General features: G+C 40.4%; 2 protein-coding genes across 4 annotated transcripts in view; one reads left to right on the top strand and one right to left on the bottom strand.

The window, feature by feature from the left end:
• Positions 1-19,438, top strand: part of PLCE1 (phospholipase C epsilon 1) — a 115,890-nt gene that overhangs the window by 76,771 nt on the left and 19,681 nt on the right. For 2 of the 3 annotated variants that reach the window (XM_053388703.1, XM_053388704.1), the window contains 16 exons: positions 1,848-2,062; positions 7,233-7,908; positions 8,164-8,346; positions 10,562-10,679; positions 11,288-11,450; positions 11,745-11,867; positions 11,961-12,097; positions 12,817-13,055; positions 14,123-14,184; positions 14,268-14,433; positions 15,653-15,760; positions 16,613-16,729; positions 16,834-16,992; positions 17,133-17,262; positions 18,239-18,280; positions 18,977-19,101. In XM_053388703.1, coding sequence (XP_053244678.1) covers positions 1,848-2,062; positions 7,233-7,908; positions 8,164-8,346; positions 10,562-10,679; positions 11,288-11,450; positions 11,745-11,867; positions 11,961-12,097; positions 12,817-13,055; positions 14,123-14,184; positions 14,268-14,433; positions 15,653-15,760; positions 16,613-16,729; positions 16,834-16,992; positions 17,133-17,262; positions 18,239-18,280; positions 18,977-19,101 — 2,763 coding nt within the window. The remainder of the gene's footprint in view (positions 1-1,847; positions 2,063-7,232; positions 7,909-8,163; positions 8,347-10,561; positions 10,680-11,287; positions 11,451-11,744; positions 11,868-11,960; positions 12,098-12,816; positions 13,056-14,122; positions 14,185-14,267; positions 14,434-15,652; positions 15,761-16,612; positions 16,730-16,833; positions 16,993-17,132; positions 17,263-18,238; positions 18,281-18,976; positions 19,102-19,438) is intronic. The other variant, XM_053388705.1, reaches the window with a different exon arrangement.
• NOC3L (NOC3 like DNA replication regulator) overlaps positions 11,714-19,438 on the bottom strand; it is a 47,363-nt gene continuing 39,638 nt past the window's right edge. The window contains exon 23 of the mRNA XM_053388706.1: positions 11,714-12,193. The gene's annotated coding sequence lies outside the window, so the exon portion shown is untranslated. The remainder of the gene's footprint in view (positions 12,194-19,438) is intronic.

The raw sequence follows: 19,438 nt of genomic DNA, 5'->3' as shown, positions 1-19,438 counted from the left end.
GCTAAAAGACCAGCAATAATTCCTGCTTTTATTAATAATTGTCCACATATGAAAATGTACATGCATACATGCAATCCTACAGGAATGACAGGGGTGGATTTTGGATTGGTTTTTATTTTAGTGCCTTGTCTAATTTGCACTTCCTGAAACTATATGCAGACTGGGGGGAAACATAGCTATTTTTTTTTTCAAAATTCACACTCCTCTTAATTTTGCAATGCAGTTCTCCAACCAAAGGAAGTATGGAGAAATTTATATATTAGGGGAAAGTGCATAAAGATGCATATACTGATGAAAATAATGAACAGAAATGTATAGAAAAAAATTCTTTCAAAATTTGTGTATTAGGCAAAACTGCATGCATTAGGAGAAATGAACATTAAAATTCTGGTGATTTTTCATGACAACTTTTTTTTAAAAAAATGCAAACTGATGCAGAAATATGGAGAATTTATGATTGGAAAAATGAGAAAGTGAAATTGGACCTTCCAGCTCTACAGGTCTATGGTTCTGTGACAGATCCTTCTGTCCCTTTTCTAAAGTAAATAGATGTGTAACGTAAAAGCACAACACGAATCATCATCTGAATATACAAAAGTCTTCCAATAGCTTTCTCTTGTCTAGCAGCTGAATTAGACTATTCTGGATTAGGTGATGAGAGAATTATAGATCCCCACTTTATAGTGCTGTTTGCTGCCTTTTTCCTCCGCAAAGTCTGTAAATTCCCAATGCCAAATTACAATTAATTAAGAAGATTACTACTGTTAATCATAATCTTGTTATCTAACAGTAGTATGTATGGGTTCTGTGTTGGAAATCTAGACTATGATCCAAAAGGTCTTCAAGAGGCTTGTGACCTGTTGTTGTTGTTACTCTTCTTCTTGGAAAAGCTGGCACCCAGCTGGGATGGGAGTGGTGAGAGACAAAGGACAAAGCTCCCTAAGGCTCATGGAACTGAGTCTATCATTCTTTGGCTCCTGTCTGTGGATTTTGAATCAATAAGAATGTTGTAAATTAATTTCCAATATTGCCTCTGTTAAATATTCAGGTTTTACATCTTCAAATTCACATATTACACAGTGATTTCATTGTTAACATAAAGCAAAATTAATGTTTGACACCGTAAGCATGTAGGCTGATTTTGGTCATAACTGACATGCAATATGTACCTATGAAATAATGTGCAGCTTGCGGCTTAAATGAAATACTCTAAAACCTCAGCTTTTATCTTAAAGGTAGACCCTTGTTATCGTAACGTTAATTTGGAAATGATGTGGGCCTTGGGCATGTAATTGGAACGGGCCCTTGTTTTGGTTAATTAAACTTACTTCCAAATTCGTGTGTTCATAACTACTGCCTAATATATATATAAAATTATGGTATGAGATATTCAGTGCCACTGTCTTGTAAAACAATCAGTTGGGTATTGTGCCAGCAAATATGTGCATAGAATTGGAGGCAATAAATTCAGTCATTCCAGGGCAAAATTGTTGAGAGAGAGACAGAGACCGAGGAATTCAGAGTTCCTACTATGTGTGCTATGCAAACAGCGCTTTGGTCACATAAAGCCAGCCTGTGTCTTAAAACGTGGTAGTAATTAAGGTTGCAATCCTATATCTGTTTTCCTGAGAGCAAACCCTATGCAACTCAATGAGACTTGCTGATCAGCAGGCATGTGTAGACTTCTATTGTATGTAAGTAGATCTAACAGGATTCCAGCTGGCAGGGCACTACAGAATCACCTCCCACATACAAGATGATGTTGCTGTTATCTTTTGGATTGAAATGCCCATCTGAAGTAATTATGCTTACCGAAATGTTGTTGATTTGCATGGATTTTCTTTTAGTTTGTTGCAGAATACAATGGGCAAGACAACTATTTACAACGGATAGGTCCAGATGGCTTACATAATACAGAAAAAGAATCAACAGCTAACTACATCTTTCAAACCATTCGGAGTTGTAATCGTAGCTTGGAATCTGAAGATGGAGAAGATAATTTCATCGACTATGAAAATGGCAATTCCAGAAAAAATTCTTTGAAGGACAGAAACCGCTATCAGTAAGGCTTTATGGTTTGGGTTTGTTGTTGTTGTTGTTTTAATTTTTTTTAATTTTGTTTTGCTAAACAAAACAAAAAACCATTTACAGTATTCTGGGTATAACACATCCACTAAAAATTCAAATAACAATATTTAGAAGGGAACAGTCTAATCAAATTGCCTGTTACAATAAATTAAAAGGCTTTTTGCATCTAACCATGCATTTTCTGTACTTCTTAAATGTTACTGTGTTTGCAAAATTGCTTCATAAACTATGATCTGAAGTTGACTTTCCCCCCACTAATCTCATAGTTAAAAGTGACTGCAGTTTGTTGGAGGTGAGATGACATTGTAAACTGTAAACTGGGGTTGATCTTAAATGAAAGCAGAAGCTTCTGAACTCCTCCTCACAACCAGGCCAGAGGAGGACAAGTGTGGCGTGTAATCCCAAGACTATGTGTAAACTATGTGTCAGTTTTATATGTGTTTTCCTATTTTAATGTGCTTGCTATATAAAAATAATTAATTTTGGAAATAAGTCCTTTTAATGCAGCCTTCCCAACCTGGTATTCTCTAGATGTTTCGGGCTCTTAATTCCTGGTCATTGACCACGCTCGCTGGCAGTCATGGAAGCTGAGGTCCAAACCATCCGATAGGCACCAGGTTGGGGGAGGCTGCTTTAAAGCACATATCTGCTATATTGGACTGCTTCCAGTTCTAGATATTTCTCAGAGTTATGCATGGAATCATGTCACTCAGACGTTTAGAATCCTTCTCATTAAATTTTATGTTCCCTCATGATGTAATTACTTCTAGGCAAAGCTGTTTCATCTTGTGCATGCAGCTTTTAGAAAGCTACAGATGCAACTAGGGCTTGTTCAGTGATGCCAGGAATAGCACTATGGCATCTCTGTTGATCTTAGCTCAGAACATTATATCCTGTTGGAACAGCATTCTGACCCAGTCAAAATAAAGGTTATTTATTATTGTTCCTAATCCCACTACTTTTAAGGGCAAGTTATCTGAGGCTCATAAATTATCTTGGGGAAAGCTTATCAGACTAATAAACTCTTTGAATATTCACAATAGAGTGCAGCCATTCAGCACAGGTGTTGTTTTAATTATGAAAGCTCATGTTCTCTGACCTCGGATCCCCAATTTCTCTCTGGGTTGTGAGAAAACCACTTAAAAGTCCAGAACACGGTGCACTTAAATGCAAATTATATAAGAGCAGTGGAGACTTTATTGGACAATGCTTGAAAGAATTTATTAGATCTGTACTCGCAAGAAGAATTATAATATCTGTTTGTGGTTCTTCATGAAGGATACTTCTTAAAGGTCGGCAGCTGTGATGTATAATGAATAGCATTTTGCAGTTGGCCACACAAGTCGTCCCAGGTCCAAAATCTTGCTCATCTGTAAAGTTCAGTGGGTGGTCCTGGGGAAGGTCACTGTTTCTCAGTCTAGGCTTTTTGAGAAGGTGTTATAATTTGGTTTGGATATATTGCCATCTTCCCTAAGAAGGAAATAAATATTAAATTAATTTTGCTTTCTTGCCCAGTATACATTAAATTCAAGTAGTAAATCTGTTCTGGTTATATGGAACATAGCAATTAATTATCTTAATAGAGGCTATTGGGTCTAAATTATACATTATACTGCAGCTATATGTAGCACAGCTCCTTCTCTGTTGTAAAACCCACTTGGAGCAGAAAGTTGAAAGAATAGGGAGTGCTTTCCATGCCAGATACTTTCCCCTGGATAATTCATCTCTTCCCGGCATATGGATCCATGTTTGCAGGGTAAACTTGGTTCTGCCACACTGGAGAGAATAAAAATTGTTAGGGACAGGAGCAGCTGACAGGAGAAGGATTAAGTATACTCATCAACTTGCTCCTAAATCAGGCATAGGCAAACTCGGCCCTCCAGATGTTTTTGGACTACAACGCCCATCACCCCTAGCTAACAGGACCAGTGGTCAGGGATGATGGGAATTGTAGTCTCAAAACATCTGGAGGGCCGAGTTTGCCTATGCCTGTCCTAAATCATTGCAAAACACCATCTCAAGGAGGTAGGAGCTGCAATGTAATGAGTACTTTGGCCCTTAGACTTCACAATGCTGGTCGGAGGAGAAAGAATCACAGTTGTTCAATTATGTATCATGACTTTTCTTAACAGTCTGATCCTAAGACTTACTGAACCACTAAGACCACACGTCCAGTAAATGCCTTTTTCTGCACGTAGCACCAGCAACATGTTCTAAATGTCCTTATTTCCTTAATATGTGCATGAAGTCATCTTTGCTTCCTGACAAAATAGTTTCTAATAGAATTATTATCATCTGGCAATATTTCTTTCTGGGCAGTTGAGCAACATCTGACGCTGAGCGAGCCTTTCAATTCACCTTTTGACATCTGAAAAGTATTTAGAAAGCCTCATTATACCGTTATTTTAATAGTTCATAATTTTCATTTCTTTTCTTCAATGTTTAACTTCTTTTTTAAAATTCAGATCCTAAACTTTAAACATTTCCTCTATAATATAATATGTGAAGGAGTATAAATCTTCCATTTGTTAGTAGAACAGAAAAGCAGGGCTAATATGCAACCAAATGGAGCATGTGTAAGCCTGCTCTGCCCCATTCCACTGCGCTCCTCCCACACTCCTGTTCTACCCTGCCCATTCTAACCCATTGCAACTCTTTTTGTGACGTCGTTATGACGTTTTGGGGCTACTTTGAGGTTCGGCGTCGTGTGTGTATGTGTGCAATCGCACATCATTTAGATGCGCCTAAATCGGTCGGTGCCTGTAACTATATCTTGCTGTTACATAAATATTGCTGTTTTCAAGTAAACTTAAGCTTTTATTTATCTCAAGTAATGTGATTCATATTTAATGATTATACTATACCCAATAGGGCCCAAATGAAACACAGGGGTACTTTTTAAATGGATAATCTCACACGTATTTACTCGAGTCTAATGCGCCATTGAATCTAATGAACACCTCAATTTTCAGAACCTTGAAACCAAAAGAAGTATTTGCTGGCGAATGTAAATGTGCCATCGAATCTAATGTGCACCTTAATTTTCACAAAGTAATTTGGCCAAAAAATATGAGCATTAGATTCGAGTAAATACGGTAGTTAACACAAGTAACTTAAGAGTTTGTTTAGCTATGGGTTGTGAGAACTGATCTGAAAGGAGCATTCAGTGACAGCTGCCTTCTGCATTGTGAGCAGTGGGGGCCGGGGGGGTGGGGGTGGGGAGAGACCCCACTCATATATCTTGGCCTTTGTAATAAGTTCCTGAAGAATATACTGACAATTGATTGTGCCAGGGAACTATTATCTATAAACTGCCTATAGTTCATTCTTTAGTGATAGTAATACCCTTTTATGGTAAATGAAACTTCTCTAATATGACAGTGGGGAGTTTCAGTGACATAATGTTTTCCATGTCATGTTTTTTCCCCTCAAGCTAAATTTCACATTCTTTCACTTTTGATTAGAGCTTTTCATCAAGCAACTTGATTTATAAGATAGCATTGGGGGAGGGGTAGCTTTAACACTTGGAAGAATTTATGCTGTAAAGAAGCTTGCAGTATTTTTTGTACTTGCAGTTGATAAGGGGCTAGACCTCTATGAAGCCACTCTTTTTCCTTGACAGACTTGCATCCAGACATCTATAGAGAGTGTGCTGATAATTATTGTGTGTGTGGATGTACACAGTGAGTGATATCAGCAGAAGAATAGGACTACATTCTTTGTTCTTATTTGATTGTTGAAAAACCGTATTACAGATTGGCATATTGCTACACTGTAATTTTGGTTTAGGAGTGCACTGAACAGTTTGTAATTTGCATGCTGTTATTGTCTAGTTTAGCAGTTGGGAACAGATCGTTGTCAAACCTTTTCAGTCTGCCCATTCTGGAAGCTGTCGCAGGGGCTAGCCCTCTCCTCTTGCTTTTGCATGCCCACTTTTTGTGCTTTCATTTTTGATCCTTTCCTCACCCTTCATGGGCCAACTTTGACGGGAGGGGAAGACCACCATCATGACATCAGGTGATAACTTCAAAGAGTCTGGCTCTGAGAGCTCACTTTGGAGGGGATTGCTTTCTGCACCAGTCAGCTGATTGGTGTAGAGAGCCCTCTCCTCTGAGATCACTTTGCAAGCAATTTGAATACAAACCACCCAGAAAAATATACCGGTAATTCACAGGGCTGGCTCTCTGTACCCATCAGCTGATAGGCAAGGAAAGCCATCTCCTCTGAAATCCTTTTGCCCAAACCACTTGAAAACTCAGATCACAGGGCTGGTTTCCTGCATTAATCAGCAGGAAGAGCCATCCTCTCTGGAGCGTGTTTGTAAATGCCAGCAGAGTTTAAAGAGCTGGCTTTCCGTGCTGATCAGTTGATGGGTGCAGAGAGCTGGCCCTTTAAAGTCTGCTTGCCCGTGACCATTTACAAACAGTCCCACCAGGAACTCCCTAACGCAGCTGATCCCAGTGGAGCTGCCCATTAAGACTTAGGCACCATTTCTCAAACTTGGGTCTCCAGCTGCTGTTGGACTACCATTCCCATCATCCCTGACCAGTGGTCCTGCTGGCTAGGGACAATGGGAGTTGTAGTCCAACAACAGCTGGAGATCGAAGTTTGAGGATATACTGATAGAGGAGGCCCTACTTGGGAGGAAGAATGTAAGGAACAAAATAACCTAGGACATCAGGTGTGGGGAAAGAGGGTGTAGTTGGACGGAAATAGCCTCAGGGGCCAAATTAGGATCCCTGCTGTGTCTAATTAGGCTCACAGGCTGGGATTTTGCCAGCCCTATTTTGGAAACTGAGAGGGAGACTAGTAGAGCATAAGCAGGCAAGAGGAAGCGAGACCTCCATGGTCTTGGGCATGAATGTGTTATTGGAGCTGCTTTGCCTCCATGGATATAATATTCACTTGCCTGAAATAAGGGTAACTTATGCCAATACTGTCCACCGGTGTGGTATGTTTGCTCCAGTCCTTCCTCCTCCTGACAGAACAAAGTCATTCTTGAGATTCAGGTTAGGAATGGTTTACTTTTATTCACAAATATGAAAGAATAAAGTTGTATGCTCACAGAAATTTCATGATGAAATAGCTTGTTCTATGATCGCGTATGCTAAAGAAAGACTTGTTGTATCTTTGCTTCTGTGCAGGTTTCTAACAGGAGATCTGTCAGATTCTGAAAGCGACATATTTGAGCAATTCAAAGAATGGACTACCCAGGCAGCTGAAGAGCAGCAGCAAGCTTTTAGTCATGGGATAGAACTTATTCCCTGGTATGTGCTGTCAATCAGAGCTGACATCCACCAGTTCATGCTGCAAGGCGCAACAGTCATACATTATGACCAAGAGACACACATTTCAGCACGGTGCTTCCTTCAGCTTCAGCCTGACAGCAGTACGTTGACGTGGGTGAAACCCACCACTGCTTGCACTGCAAATTCTAAAGTGAAACTGAGCATGCTGGGTAGCACAGCTGACCTTGGGAAGTTTCAGTTTCTTGGCAATACTGGATTAAATGGACTTGTGGAGGGTTGCTTAGACTTGTTCTCTGCAAAGGCTGTGTATATGGGGCATTCTGGCATTGATATGCATGCTGTGTGTGTTCAGAACAAACTTTGCAACATGTCCCTTAAAGAAAACGGTGTGACGCTATTATACGGTCTTCAAACTACTGAAAATAAGTTGTTGCACTTCGTTGCTCCAAAATATACTGCTAAAATGCTCTTTGATGGATTGATGGAATTAATGAATGCTATCAGAAAGATGAAGAGATTTCCTGATCAGAGATTGCAGTGGCTGCGGAAACAATATGTCAGCCTCTACCAGGTAAATGGGTGATTTTCCTTGTTCCCTAGCAGGCAGAATACATCCCATAATTGCTCCCCTAGAGCAATCTCTTTTCCATTTTCCTCACTCCTCACTCCATAATTCTATTAGCTGCTCGTGTTAGTCCCTTGGGGCCCTAATCCAGCCTACTCAATGTTCTTCTGCTCCTGTGCAGTTAAAAAAACCCCACACCATTATATTTCTTTTTAAACTCCGTATCTTGTGCACTTTAATAAAGCTGAGGACTTTTATTAGGAGGACGGTCGATATGAAGGCCCAACGTTGGCTCAAGCCGTTGAATTGTTTGGAGGGAGACGCTGGAGTACAAGAAATACAAGCCCAGGAAGCCTGACCAAAAATGTAGAGAAGCCAAGCGTGCAGAGAAACAACACACTAGGAATCAGCACAGCTAAGAAAAAGAAGAAAGTACTCATGAAGGTAGGACGCTTGTTACTTAATGTTGTTGGAGGCATGGTTGAAGCTTCATTGTCCAGGGCTTTCTCCCTTCCTTCCCCCCACATGCCCCCCAAATTGGCTTGCAGAGGGGGGCGGGAGTCAGGAGAACCTCCAGAACAGAATGTGAGGTGGGCGACCATCCCTCTATTTCAACTTCTTTGCATATCATTTACTTCAAAACAGTGGGGTTTTTTGTTGCATAATAATAAAGAGGTTTGCCTATGTTTAAACCGAAATAGAATATTCTGGGTGGTATCTTTTTTACTTCTGAGTCGAGACTTTTTATTATGGAAAGCAAAGAGAAGGGAAGTATCATACATCTGAAGCATACGTAGTATTTTTGCCTATCCAGAAAGTATAACTCAATGAGAAAAGCACTTGCAGGAAAGGCAAAATCAAGTCAAGCTAAACTTCTGGACCTGCCAATGAACATTCTGTACTGCAGTTGCAAAAAGGAAGGTTGAAACAGGAGGCAGTGGAAGAATCTTAAGTTCAAAAGCGTCTTCTTAATAGATTGTAAGACTTGGAGGACAAACACAGGAAGTTCCTTCGGGGAGCCCTGGTGCACCCAAACCCCGTGCTAAGCAGGATCAGCCCCTCAGCAAGGAGCTCTTTGGCACACTAAGCAGGATTGCTCTCCCTTTGCATCAGCCAATGGGCAGCTGGGTCCCACTTAGTGTTGCACTCAGGGGGCTGGAGCACTCTTATGCACCCAAACTCAGCACTAAGTAGGATTGTTCTCCCTTTACATTGGCTGTTGGTGAAGAGAGATCAATTTTGCTTAGTGCTGGGTTCCTGCTTAGCACAGGGCTTCCAAGACTCCCAACAACCAGCTGGTTAACCATAGGGTCAAACTCCATCCTCACCTGTACGCTGTCATGTGTAGGGCACGTGAGTGTGGCTTGTCCCAAATGGCCCACTGGCCAGAAGTTCCTCACCCTTGAATGCCTCCAGTGGAGGACAGAGGAACATACAAGCCCAGGAGAAGGCTTGGTTCATTCATATAGAACTGAGCCATAGTTTATTTAGCATTACTGTACATCCGAAGATGGCTAATATGTAGAAAATTTGGTTTCTTAAGTTTTTGCAAGACTCTTAATCAAGGCTTGAACCTGTGGGCAAAGAGTAAGATTTAGTCAAATGTACCTTTATCAAATTGATAGCCTATTCAGCTGGTTTATGACAATGGGATAGGGCAAGCCAGCCAGCTGAAGGGCTTCATAAAATGGCCAGTTTCTGTATAATAATAATAATAATAATAATAATAATAATAATAATTTATACCCCGCCCATCTGGCTAAGCCTCCCCAGCCACTCTGGGCAGCTTCCAACAAAATACTAAAATACAGTAATCCATCAAACATTAAAAGCTTCCCTAAACAGGGCTGCCTTCAGATGTCTTCTAAAAGTCTTGGTAGTTGTTGTTCTCTTTGACATCTGGTGGGAGGGCATTCCGCAGGGAGGGTGCCACCACCGAGAAGGCCCTCTGCCTGGTTCCCTGTAACTTGGCTTCTCTTAGTGAGGGAACCGCCAGAAGGGCCTCGGCAATGGACCTCAGTGTCCGGGTAGAATGATGGGGGTGGAGATGCTCCTTCAGGGGGCATTGCCTGTGGGTTTGCTTGTTTGTGTTTTAAAATGGTCATTAGCAAATATGGAGCCCTTCATTTTGGATCCAGACTGTGGCATTTTTGCAGGGAGGTGAGGCTTTTAAAAAACAACTTTCCCCATTTCCCCCCTTCCTTAGGGAGAAGCTCTCCCAAACTACACTTTGCCCTGTAAGGGTGAGGAAGAATGTACAGGTTACAAATTGGTACCTGTCTGTTTTGCTCTGAGAGGCAAACAGCAGCTTTGGGAAGGACTAATTTCCCTGGCAAAGTGCACAGAGGAAAGGCTTAATCTCTCCATCCCACAAGTATCGCATCTCCAGTCTTAGGGTTACATTTTAAAACCCCATGGGCTCTCATCCATGGATCTCTGGATGGTTTCATCCATGGATGAAACGCCTTGTTTGGACCTCAAATAAATACCTAATGATCATTTTCTTTGACGTGCTACCTGCATCCCTTTTGTCTCAGCAAACCAATAATAGCTTGTTTGAATACATGTTCCATATACAGCTTTGTAACTTACAAGATGGATGTTGGTTTTAATATGCAGTGTTTCTAAAGATGTTCATTATGAAGGTCACTGTTTTAAGGGTGAAAGTGGAGATGGCACTGATGATGAAATGGCAACCCGAAAAGCAAGACCTTTTAAGGAAAATCGGAGTAGAAGTGGTTCAGACCCCCAGGATATTGATGAGCAGGAAGAAGCAGGTACGTGCTTTTGGTGTGTGTGTGTGTTTTGCAAAGGACCTCAAATAATCCTTTGGGGATCTCCAAGCAGTGAGTTATCCCTTATTTGTTGTTTGAGTGTGGCTTCTTGAGCTGCTTCCAATGTTTAGGAGCAGCTTTGGGGGCAATGTAGGAGACTACAGTATTGGGGGGGGGGGTTTGAAGCATTGATGTGTGTGTGTGTGTGTGTGTGTGTATAGCTTTCTTTCTAGGAAGATTATAATTTTGCTTTTTTTAAAAGAAAAGAAAAGAAAGCTCAGTCTGAAGTCCTGCTGGCTGCTGGCCAGCCACATCGCTATCCTCTGTACCCAGTCCTGGGTGAAAGCATAGGAGTTGCAAAGAAAATAAATTAAAAATCAGTTGCCTTCTCCTTCAGTATTTCCTATCTGACGAATGGCTTTGTGCAACATGAAAACTTGGCCACATTTTCATAAACTGGTGATAACTGTTGTAAAATATATTCATTTAGCTATATTTTATTTCTTGTGAGTTTCGTTTTTGCTGCTCTAATAGGGCTCTTCTCTTTTTTTTTTGAAAGGGGGTATAATTGACATGTAAATGCTGTGATACAAATTTGCTTTCCTTCTTAGAACCAACTCTTCTGGTGACTTTTCCTGCTACCAACACTCTGCCTTCCAGAAGAACACAATCCCTGATTACCTCAGTGCCACCTAATGTAACACCTGGGGTCTCGTCACCTGTCAGGCCGGCGTCTTCTCCTGTGATGTCATCATCAATAAAAGGTCAATCCAGGTAAGAGAAAGCATCACTGAACATGTGTGTTTTTGTGCATGCTGAAATTCTAAAACCTATACTGAGATCACTCCTTAGTCCATGTTGAGTGTTGGCTGTGAAGTTGAGATCGAGGTGTCTGAAATCTACAGATGCATCTGGAATTCCTTTATAGTTTTTCCCATTAGCAGTCAATAAGTGGCTTACTTTTAGCTGGCAAACTAATGGACTGCTTTTTTAGTTGTGTGTGTGTGTGTGTGTGTGTGTGTGTGCAGACACAGTGATAGTTTCCATTACATACCTTTATTTCTTTAGCACATGGAGCAGCAGCAGCTGGCATGGAAGAGGAAAAGGGGGGCTGAAGGGCTTCCAAACCTGTATGGTTTCCGATAGCAACATGAGCTTTGTTGAGTTTGTAGAGCTCTTCAAGTCTTTCAGGTAAAATCTCTTTTATTGATTCTTACCTGAGAGTTTTTTTAAAAACCAATGTTTTAACAAGAATTGATAATAAAATGCATCATGTATGAACAGCGTTCGAAGCCGCAAGGATCTGAAGGATCTTTTTGACATATACGCTGTGCCCTGCAATCGATTGGGTTCTGATTCCGTTCCACTGTATACCTCTCTGAAGATTGATGAGAACACAAATGGACTTCAGCCAGATTTAGGTAAGATAACTTAATTTGACTTGGTCGTGTGTTGGAGTTGAATCTGGGAGCTAAGTGTTTGGTCTGGTCACGTCACTTTCTCTCTCAATTCCATTTCTGTAAGATATGAACAGTGGCATGCCTCACTGAACAGTTGTTGAAAGAAAAATATTTTTAAGTTTTATCAAGCGCTTCACAGATTTAAAAATGTTCTATAAATAATGAATAAATAAAAAGGTAAAGGACCCCCTGGATGGTTAAGTCCAGTCAAATTTGACTGTGGGATGCGGCGCTCATTTCACTTTCAGGCTGAGAGAGCCAGAGATTGACCACAGACGGCTTTCCGGGTCATGTGGCCAGCATGACTAAACCGCTTCTGGCACAACAGAACACCGTGATGAGTGCCAGAGTGCACAGAAACACCGTTTACCTTCCCACCGCAGCAGTACCTATTTATCAGCTTGCTCTGGTATGCTTTTGAACTGCTAGGTTGGCAGGAGCTGGGACAGAGCAACAGGAGCTCACCCCATTGCACGGATTCCAACTGCCAACCTTACGATCGGCAAGCCCAAGAGGCTCAGTGGTTTGGACCACAGCGCCAAACACATCTCCAAAAAGAGAGAGAGAATAAATCTGCAGTCAGTTTCCTTCAAAGTTCCTTGACCATTTAGGACTTAAAAGTTAAAACTAGTAGTTTGACCATCGTATAAAGTATTTATGTTCATATCTTTATCTTTCAGATTTACTGACTAGGAACATATCTGATTTGGGCTTGTTCATTAAGAGCAGACAGCAGCTATCGGACAACCAGAGACAAATTTCTGACGCTATTGCTGCCGCAAGCATTGTTACTAATGGCACTGGAGTAGAGAGCACATCTCTGGGAATATTTGGAGTGGGCATCCAGCAACTCAATGACTTCTTAGTAAATTGCCAAGGAGAACACTACACATATGATGAAATCCTCAGTATTATTCAGGTGTGTAGTGCTAAGCTATTGGAATGCTAATCACAGGGCTTCTTAATTCCTCTCTTAGAACCAGGAGCAACCACCATATTTAAATTGGTGTGGCAGCATCAGTAACATAGAGAACATGGAACACACACAGCTGCCTTGTACTGAGGAAGATTTATTGGCCCGTCAGTATTGTTGACTCTGGCTGGCAGTGACATTCCAGGGTTTCACAATGGGACATTCCCAGCTGTACCCTGAGATACGGAGAGTGAACTATGGCGCTTCCCCAGTTCAATTAAAGTTCAGTGTTTTTAAATCCCATTGTTTTCAGCAGTAAAAACTTGGGCACGTAGCTGAATCATGGCCAAAACTCATACTGGGCACAGAAATAAACATCTGCAAGCAAGCCTGTTAGGAAGGGTAGAACTGGTGACATCTCACCAGTGTACCAGTTTAACATAACCTTTTCAGTCAGCTCGCCCCCTGATAGCTCCAGGAGGATGCAGACATCACACAGATGTTGGTCTTAAATACATCTACACTGAATCTGGAGTTTTTACTAAGGGATCACTATAAGCATTAATGGGAGACCTGCGATAAATTTGTGGAGTGTTTCTGCACAAGTCAATGTTTGCAAGCTTCCTTCAGAAGCTGACCTTTCCCCACCACTGGCTAGCAGAGAGAAGCTAGCTCACCCCTGCTGGCTGATTGGCCGATATACCTCCTGGGCTTGACTTCTGGGGGTGCTGGGGCTATGTATTTGTTCCTGGACCGATGTGGGTAGTGTCTCCCCCACCAATATTAGCTGTGCTTGCTGTATCTTCCTTTCTCATGTGAGAGTGGTTTTTGCCTAGTTATAAACTGGCAGCCAGGAGAGAGCAGGGCGGAGGCATTGCCATAGTTCTGGGAGTTATGACCTGCATTTGAAGACCTGAATTTGACACCGTCATGCCTAATTCTCAGTAATGCATTAGCTGGATTTGAATACATTATGTTGCCAAAACTGTGTATAACATCTAAACGCATTTCATTTTTTTTAATGCCAATTTTTTTTAGTCCAGTTATTGACATTTCTGTTCTGCCTCTTACAGAAGTTTGAACCCAGCATCAATATGTGCCAGCAGGGACTGATGTCTTTTGAAGGATTTGCACGGTAATCACCTGTAAGATCGCCTTGATATTTTCTTAACCTACCCTGCATTTCTTTTTATGAATTTTAGCCTTTTGTATCTCTAGGTTTTTGATGGACAAAGATAATTTTGCATCGGTGAACAATGAGTCTCAAGAGAATGTTGAAGATTTGCTATTCCCTCTGTCATATTACTACATTGAGTCTTCACACAATACGTATCTCACGGGACACCAGCTTAAAGGAGAATCCTCAGTGGAACTTTACAGCCAGGTGCTTTTTTCTTTTTTTGCAAGAATTTGTTTGTTTGTTTGGAATGTCAAAAAAAAGCATGACCTTTCCCCTGCTTTCTAAACCTAAATGTCCTGAATACTTGCTTGTGAAGCATAGGAAAAACAAGATCTGTGGGGAAAACTGCTTGTGTGCACAGTTGTGCTCAGATGCTTTTTAAAATAATATATTTAAGCTTTGTTCTTAAGGCACAAAAAAGGGTGGGTTGGTTTGAGAGTCACAGCATTTAGACACTAGCCAGTCTGATCTAACCTGCTAAAATTAGACTTTCCCACAGGAAAGACTTGAGCTAATACGTTGGTTCATTTAAATGTCAAAGCACCATTCAGAATAATGCAAGTTCTGCTGAAAGTATGACTTTGAAGCAGCACCATTACCCAGAAAAGTGTTTGTTGCTTCTAGGAATATTACATAATATTTTAGACATTGTTTCTGGGCAGTAACCCACATGAAAATAAGTGCTCCTTTCCATGGGCTGAGTTATATCTTGTGTATGATGGAGTTGCATCATGTTTAAAAGAGTTTACAGAAGCACCACACTTCCATACCTCATCAACAGACAGGAGCATTTAGCACGGGGCCACAGAGCCACCCTCCAGAACCCAACATTTTTGTTTTTAACTTTTTTTGGCTTTAAAATTATTTTTAGCTTTTTGCACTTTCGTTGTATGGTTTTTAAAAATCTTTTTAATGTTGTAAACCACTTGGATATATTTTCTATGATCTAGCAGCATTAAAAATATTGTTTTAAGCCTTTTCTTTTATGTGCAAATAGATGTGCATATTTTGGAGGACAAGAAAACTTTGCTGGTAGCCTGCACAGAATGGCTGCCTTGGAAAGATGCTGCAGATGCACAACTAAGTGTGTGTGTGTTTATGTAACGTTGGTCTTTCTTAACTAAACACAGGTGCAGAGGGATCAATATAGGGCTCAACGGTTAAACATGTAGGAAGGTTGAATTATGTATACAGTAGTTTTACTGGAAGCCCATTTTGTGAGAAGACTGTTCAAACAACACTTGTCAGCGGTGCAGGAATATGATCAAGTGTTTTTACAGCACTTCACCGTATTCCGTCTCCCTATCCTCTGTATGTCATTTATAGTATGCTCACTGAAAAGTCTGAAACTTCAGCCCTTTAAAGTAAAGTATGGTTCTGTAGAAGCAATGCAACACCATGTTGTTGTTGTTTTTTGTTTCAGGTTCTGTTGCAAGGCTGTCGGAGTGTGGAATTAGACTGCTGGGATGGTGATGATGGAATGCCTGTAATTTATCATGGCCACACACTAACTACAAAGATTCCTTTTAAGGTAGATGTATATTCTTACTAATGTCTATTGTAGTAGATATTATTCGTGTGGAAAAAGACACTCAGGTCCTGCTTACTGTGCGTTCCCTGGAAAATGTTCCTTAGGCAAGCGTTCACATAACGAGTACACAATTTCCATTATTTCCTATGGAAATATTTCTAATGTGCGATTTGTCCATCCTCTTTCTCTCCTCTCTCCATTTGGCACCACCAAAAATGTATGACATGGTGTCAGGAAGAGTCACCATTGGGAAAGCATTCCACAATCAGAATGCCAGAGCTGAAGAGGACCAGTCCTCAGTCCCTTCTCCCCTCACTTCTGTTGTAGTGGGGACAGAATGTCCTCCGAGGAGAATGTTCATACTGGGGACAAGTTCATCCAAGAATACATGGTCTCTTAAATATCCAGCTGTTTATGGCTTTATGGTTAGAATAACACTGTGAATTAAGCTAGGAAATGGACCCAGAGCCAGTGCAGTTGTTTCAAGACTGGTGAGGTGTATAGCCTACTCCCAATCTAGCAACAATATTTTGTGCCTATTGAAGTTTCTGAATAGACTTCAGAGATGACCCAACATATACAGTGCACTAAAGTGGCCTAAATCAGAGGTTGCCAATATGTGCTTAGACATGGTCAGACTATCTCTGTCTGGAACAGGGGTGGAGAACAAGTTCCTTACCCCCACCTTCCAAGTGGGCATTTTCACCCACTTGCACATCGCTTTTCCTCCTTCTGTCTGGGGACAGCATGTTTTATGCTAGATTTCCTTCAATAATTTGTGGGGCAGAATGGCATGTGCCCTGAATGCCACAGAATAATTAGGTAGTCCTGTTTTGGTTTTCATTCTAACAGGAAGTTGTTGAAGCTATCGATCGCAATGCTTTCACCACCTCAGACATGCCCGTCGTCATATCGATTGAGAACCACTGTTCCTTGCCACAGCAGCGAAAGATGGCTGACATTTTCAAGGTAGGTTAAGAGAGAGAATGCCATTCAGAGTGGAATAGGAATTTTGATCCAATTTATAACTTAACTCATGTTTATATGACTTTATATCTTAACTGATGTTTCAGAATACATTTGAAGAAAAGCTGGTGACTAAATTTTTGTTTGAAAGCGATTTTTCCGACGACCCAATGTTACCTTCTCCCCACCAACTGCGAAGAAAGATTCTGCTTAAAAACAAAAAGCTCAAAGCTCACCAGACTCCAGTGGATATATTAAAACAGAAGGTGTGAATTTTCTTTGAAAAAATATTTGAGAGTTACCACACTCAGTCCTTTTTTGGATTGTCAATTGCAGCCTTGGCTACCCAATTCATTTTCTAAATGAATTTCCCATTGTATTTTTCAATGTTATTTTAATATAATAGGCTCATCAGCTGGCATACATGCAAGCTCAGGCAAGCAACGGTGGTAATGTGGGAAACCCCTCCACTGCTAACGAAGAAGAAGAAGATGAAGAAGATGAATATGACTATGACTATGAGTCTCTGTCTGATGGTAAACAAACGTACTTATTATAGGGTTGCATTTATGGCATGGGCACAGTTTCAACCATAACTACACTTAAACTACCCTCCCCCAAAAAACCTATTCAGTTACAACTTTTAAGCATTTGTCACTACACAACTCTTTTTTTTGTCTTTCATATCCATTCTAAATAGTAAGAAAAGGTTATGATTTATGGGAAGGGATGGGAAAGGAATTATGTTTTATCTTCATAGTGATGTAGCTGTGAGAATATTATTAGGAAACATAGCAATCATTTCTGTTATTGCATAAGGTGGTTGTTTTGATATGTGTACTGAAATAAGGATATTTTAAAGTTGGCTTTCTGCTCTAAACTGTATTCCAGCGACACAAAGCAGCTTTTGTTCTAAGGACTTAGCTTTTCAGAAAGTCTACTCAGTACCATAAATTAAATCACCATGGCTAGGAAGCATGTTTTATATAGTCCAGGAAAATAGTGCCCGTCTTATACTTGATAATCTATCTGAATAGGTAGACACACAGCGCCAAACAGAGTAACAGAAGGCACATTTTGTTGTATTATTGGATTCCTGCCACCTTGAATTATAGTATGTGCCCACTGGCTCATCCTAGTTGGGGCCTTTTTCAGCTAGTTTCATGATATGTACATTGAGTATATATCTATAATATTATGAAATTCTCTGCCAGACCTCGAGCATACTTAGTATCTTGCCTGTTTCCATGAGTTTTCTAAATTCTCACGCTATGAAATCACCTCCATTCTGGGTTAACCTAGATTCAGATGTGTTTATATAAAGTCTGACCTCATCTTTACCCTCTGTGTTCTAATAGTTAGCATTTTCAGTTTTATATCCCTGCAGCAATTCTTCAAGTTTTTGTGTCGAAGATGATAGCTCTACACAGTTTGAATGTAATTTTCATTTCTCTGGCTTTATTTCTTAATTTCCTTTACTCTTATTCCCTTTCTGACTCTGTTTTCCTATAGCTGATGTCCTTAATGCTTCTCCTGCTCCTAACAGCCAGGAAGGTAAAAGGCCACTTGGTCAAGCATAATAACTGCATGAATTTCAGCACTGCATTTCCCAACTTAGAAGCATTCTTTGAATTTCACATTTTAGTAAAAACACAATTTTTGCATTTCTATAATTTTCCATTACTTACTTTTGAGGATCGCAATATTTGCATGTTCCACACTAGTTCCTTATTTATACACTTTGGTTATAGCTATATAGATTAGTGAATCACGTTTATGTACGTTGACTTAAAATACACAAATATAGTTTTCTATTTGGTTATAATTTTGGGTAGAACAATGAGAATAACTTTTTAGTAAGCACTTCAATCCCCTGTCACACCCCACTCCCTTATCTGCAAAGTAATGTCTCATGCACAGGGCTGAGTACAAAATTTGAGGCAGAAAACTTTTAAAACATTTGCAATTAAATAATAATAACGTTGCAGCTTAATTTATTATACCATTCCACAAATGGTTTAAAGTGGAAAACCAGCTTCTGCTTTGCATCTTGAGAGAATACTGGCTGAGCTCAAAAAGGTAGGATAAAAACTGACTCGCACTTAGAAGAGCATTGCATTGAAGGAGAAATTATTTGCCTGTTTAATATTTTGATTATTCAGAATAATATTGGCTGCTTTTACTCAAAGCATTAAGTTGAAGTAAAATTTGCCTTTTCAACTCTTCAGTCAGATAATGCTTACTTTCCAGATAACATTTTGGAAGACCGACCTGAGAATAAGTTAACCATAGATAAGCTTCAATTTGAATACAGTGAAGAAACTGCAAAGAGAATAAAGAAAACAGAAAGCGCTATATACAACAACAAAGGAAAGGTAGTACTTGTTCATATCTGTTTTCTCAAGCTTCCATACGGGGAGTGGCTTGTAGTCTAGAACTGAAACTTACAAAGAAATTAAAAAACACACCGGCCTCTTGTAGCATCTAAGATCCATGTTTAAATGCCCTGATCTACTTCCTTCATGTCTAGTGTGCCATTCTGTTGCCCCTGAGGAAAAAAGAATGTTTTAGGCTGCAAAGCTGTACCTACTAAGCCCCGTGGAACATACTTCTGAGTAGACAAGTTTGCACCATCGAGTTTTTCTTGTGCACCTCTGAGGTTTTTCCTCTCTTGCTTCATAAAAGATACATCATAGTTTAAATAAGGGTGGT

This window comes from Podarcis raffonei, chromosome 5, assembly GCF_027172205.1.
Source record: "Podarcis raffonei isolate rPodRaf1 chromosome 5, rPodRaf1.pri, whole genome shotgun sequence".
NCBI lineage: Eukaryota > Metazoa > Chordata > Lepidosauria > Squamata > Lacertidae > Podarcis > Podarcis raffonei.
Note: the sequence above shows the minus strand (reverse complement) of the source record. Positions and strands in the feature narration are given on the sequence as shown.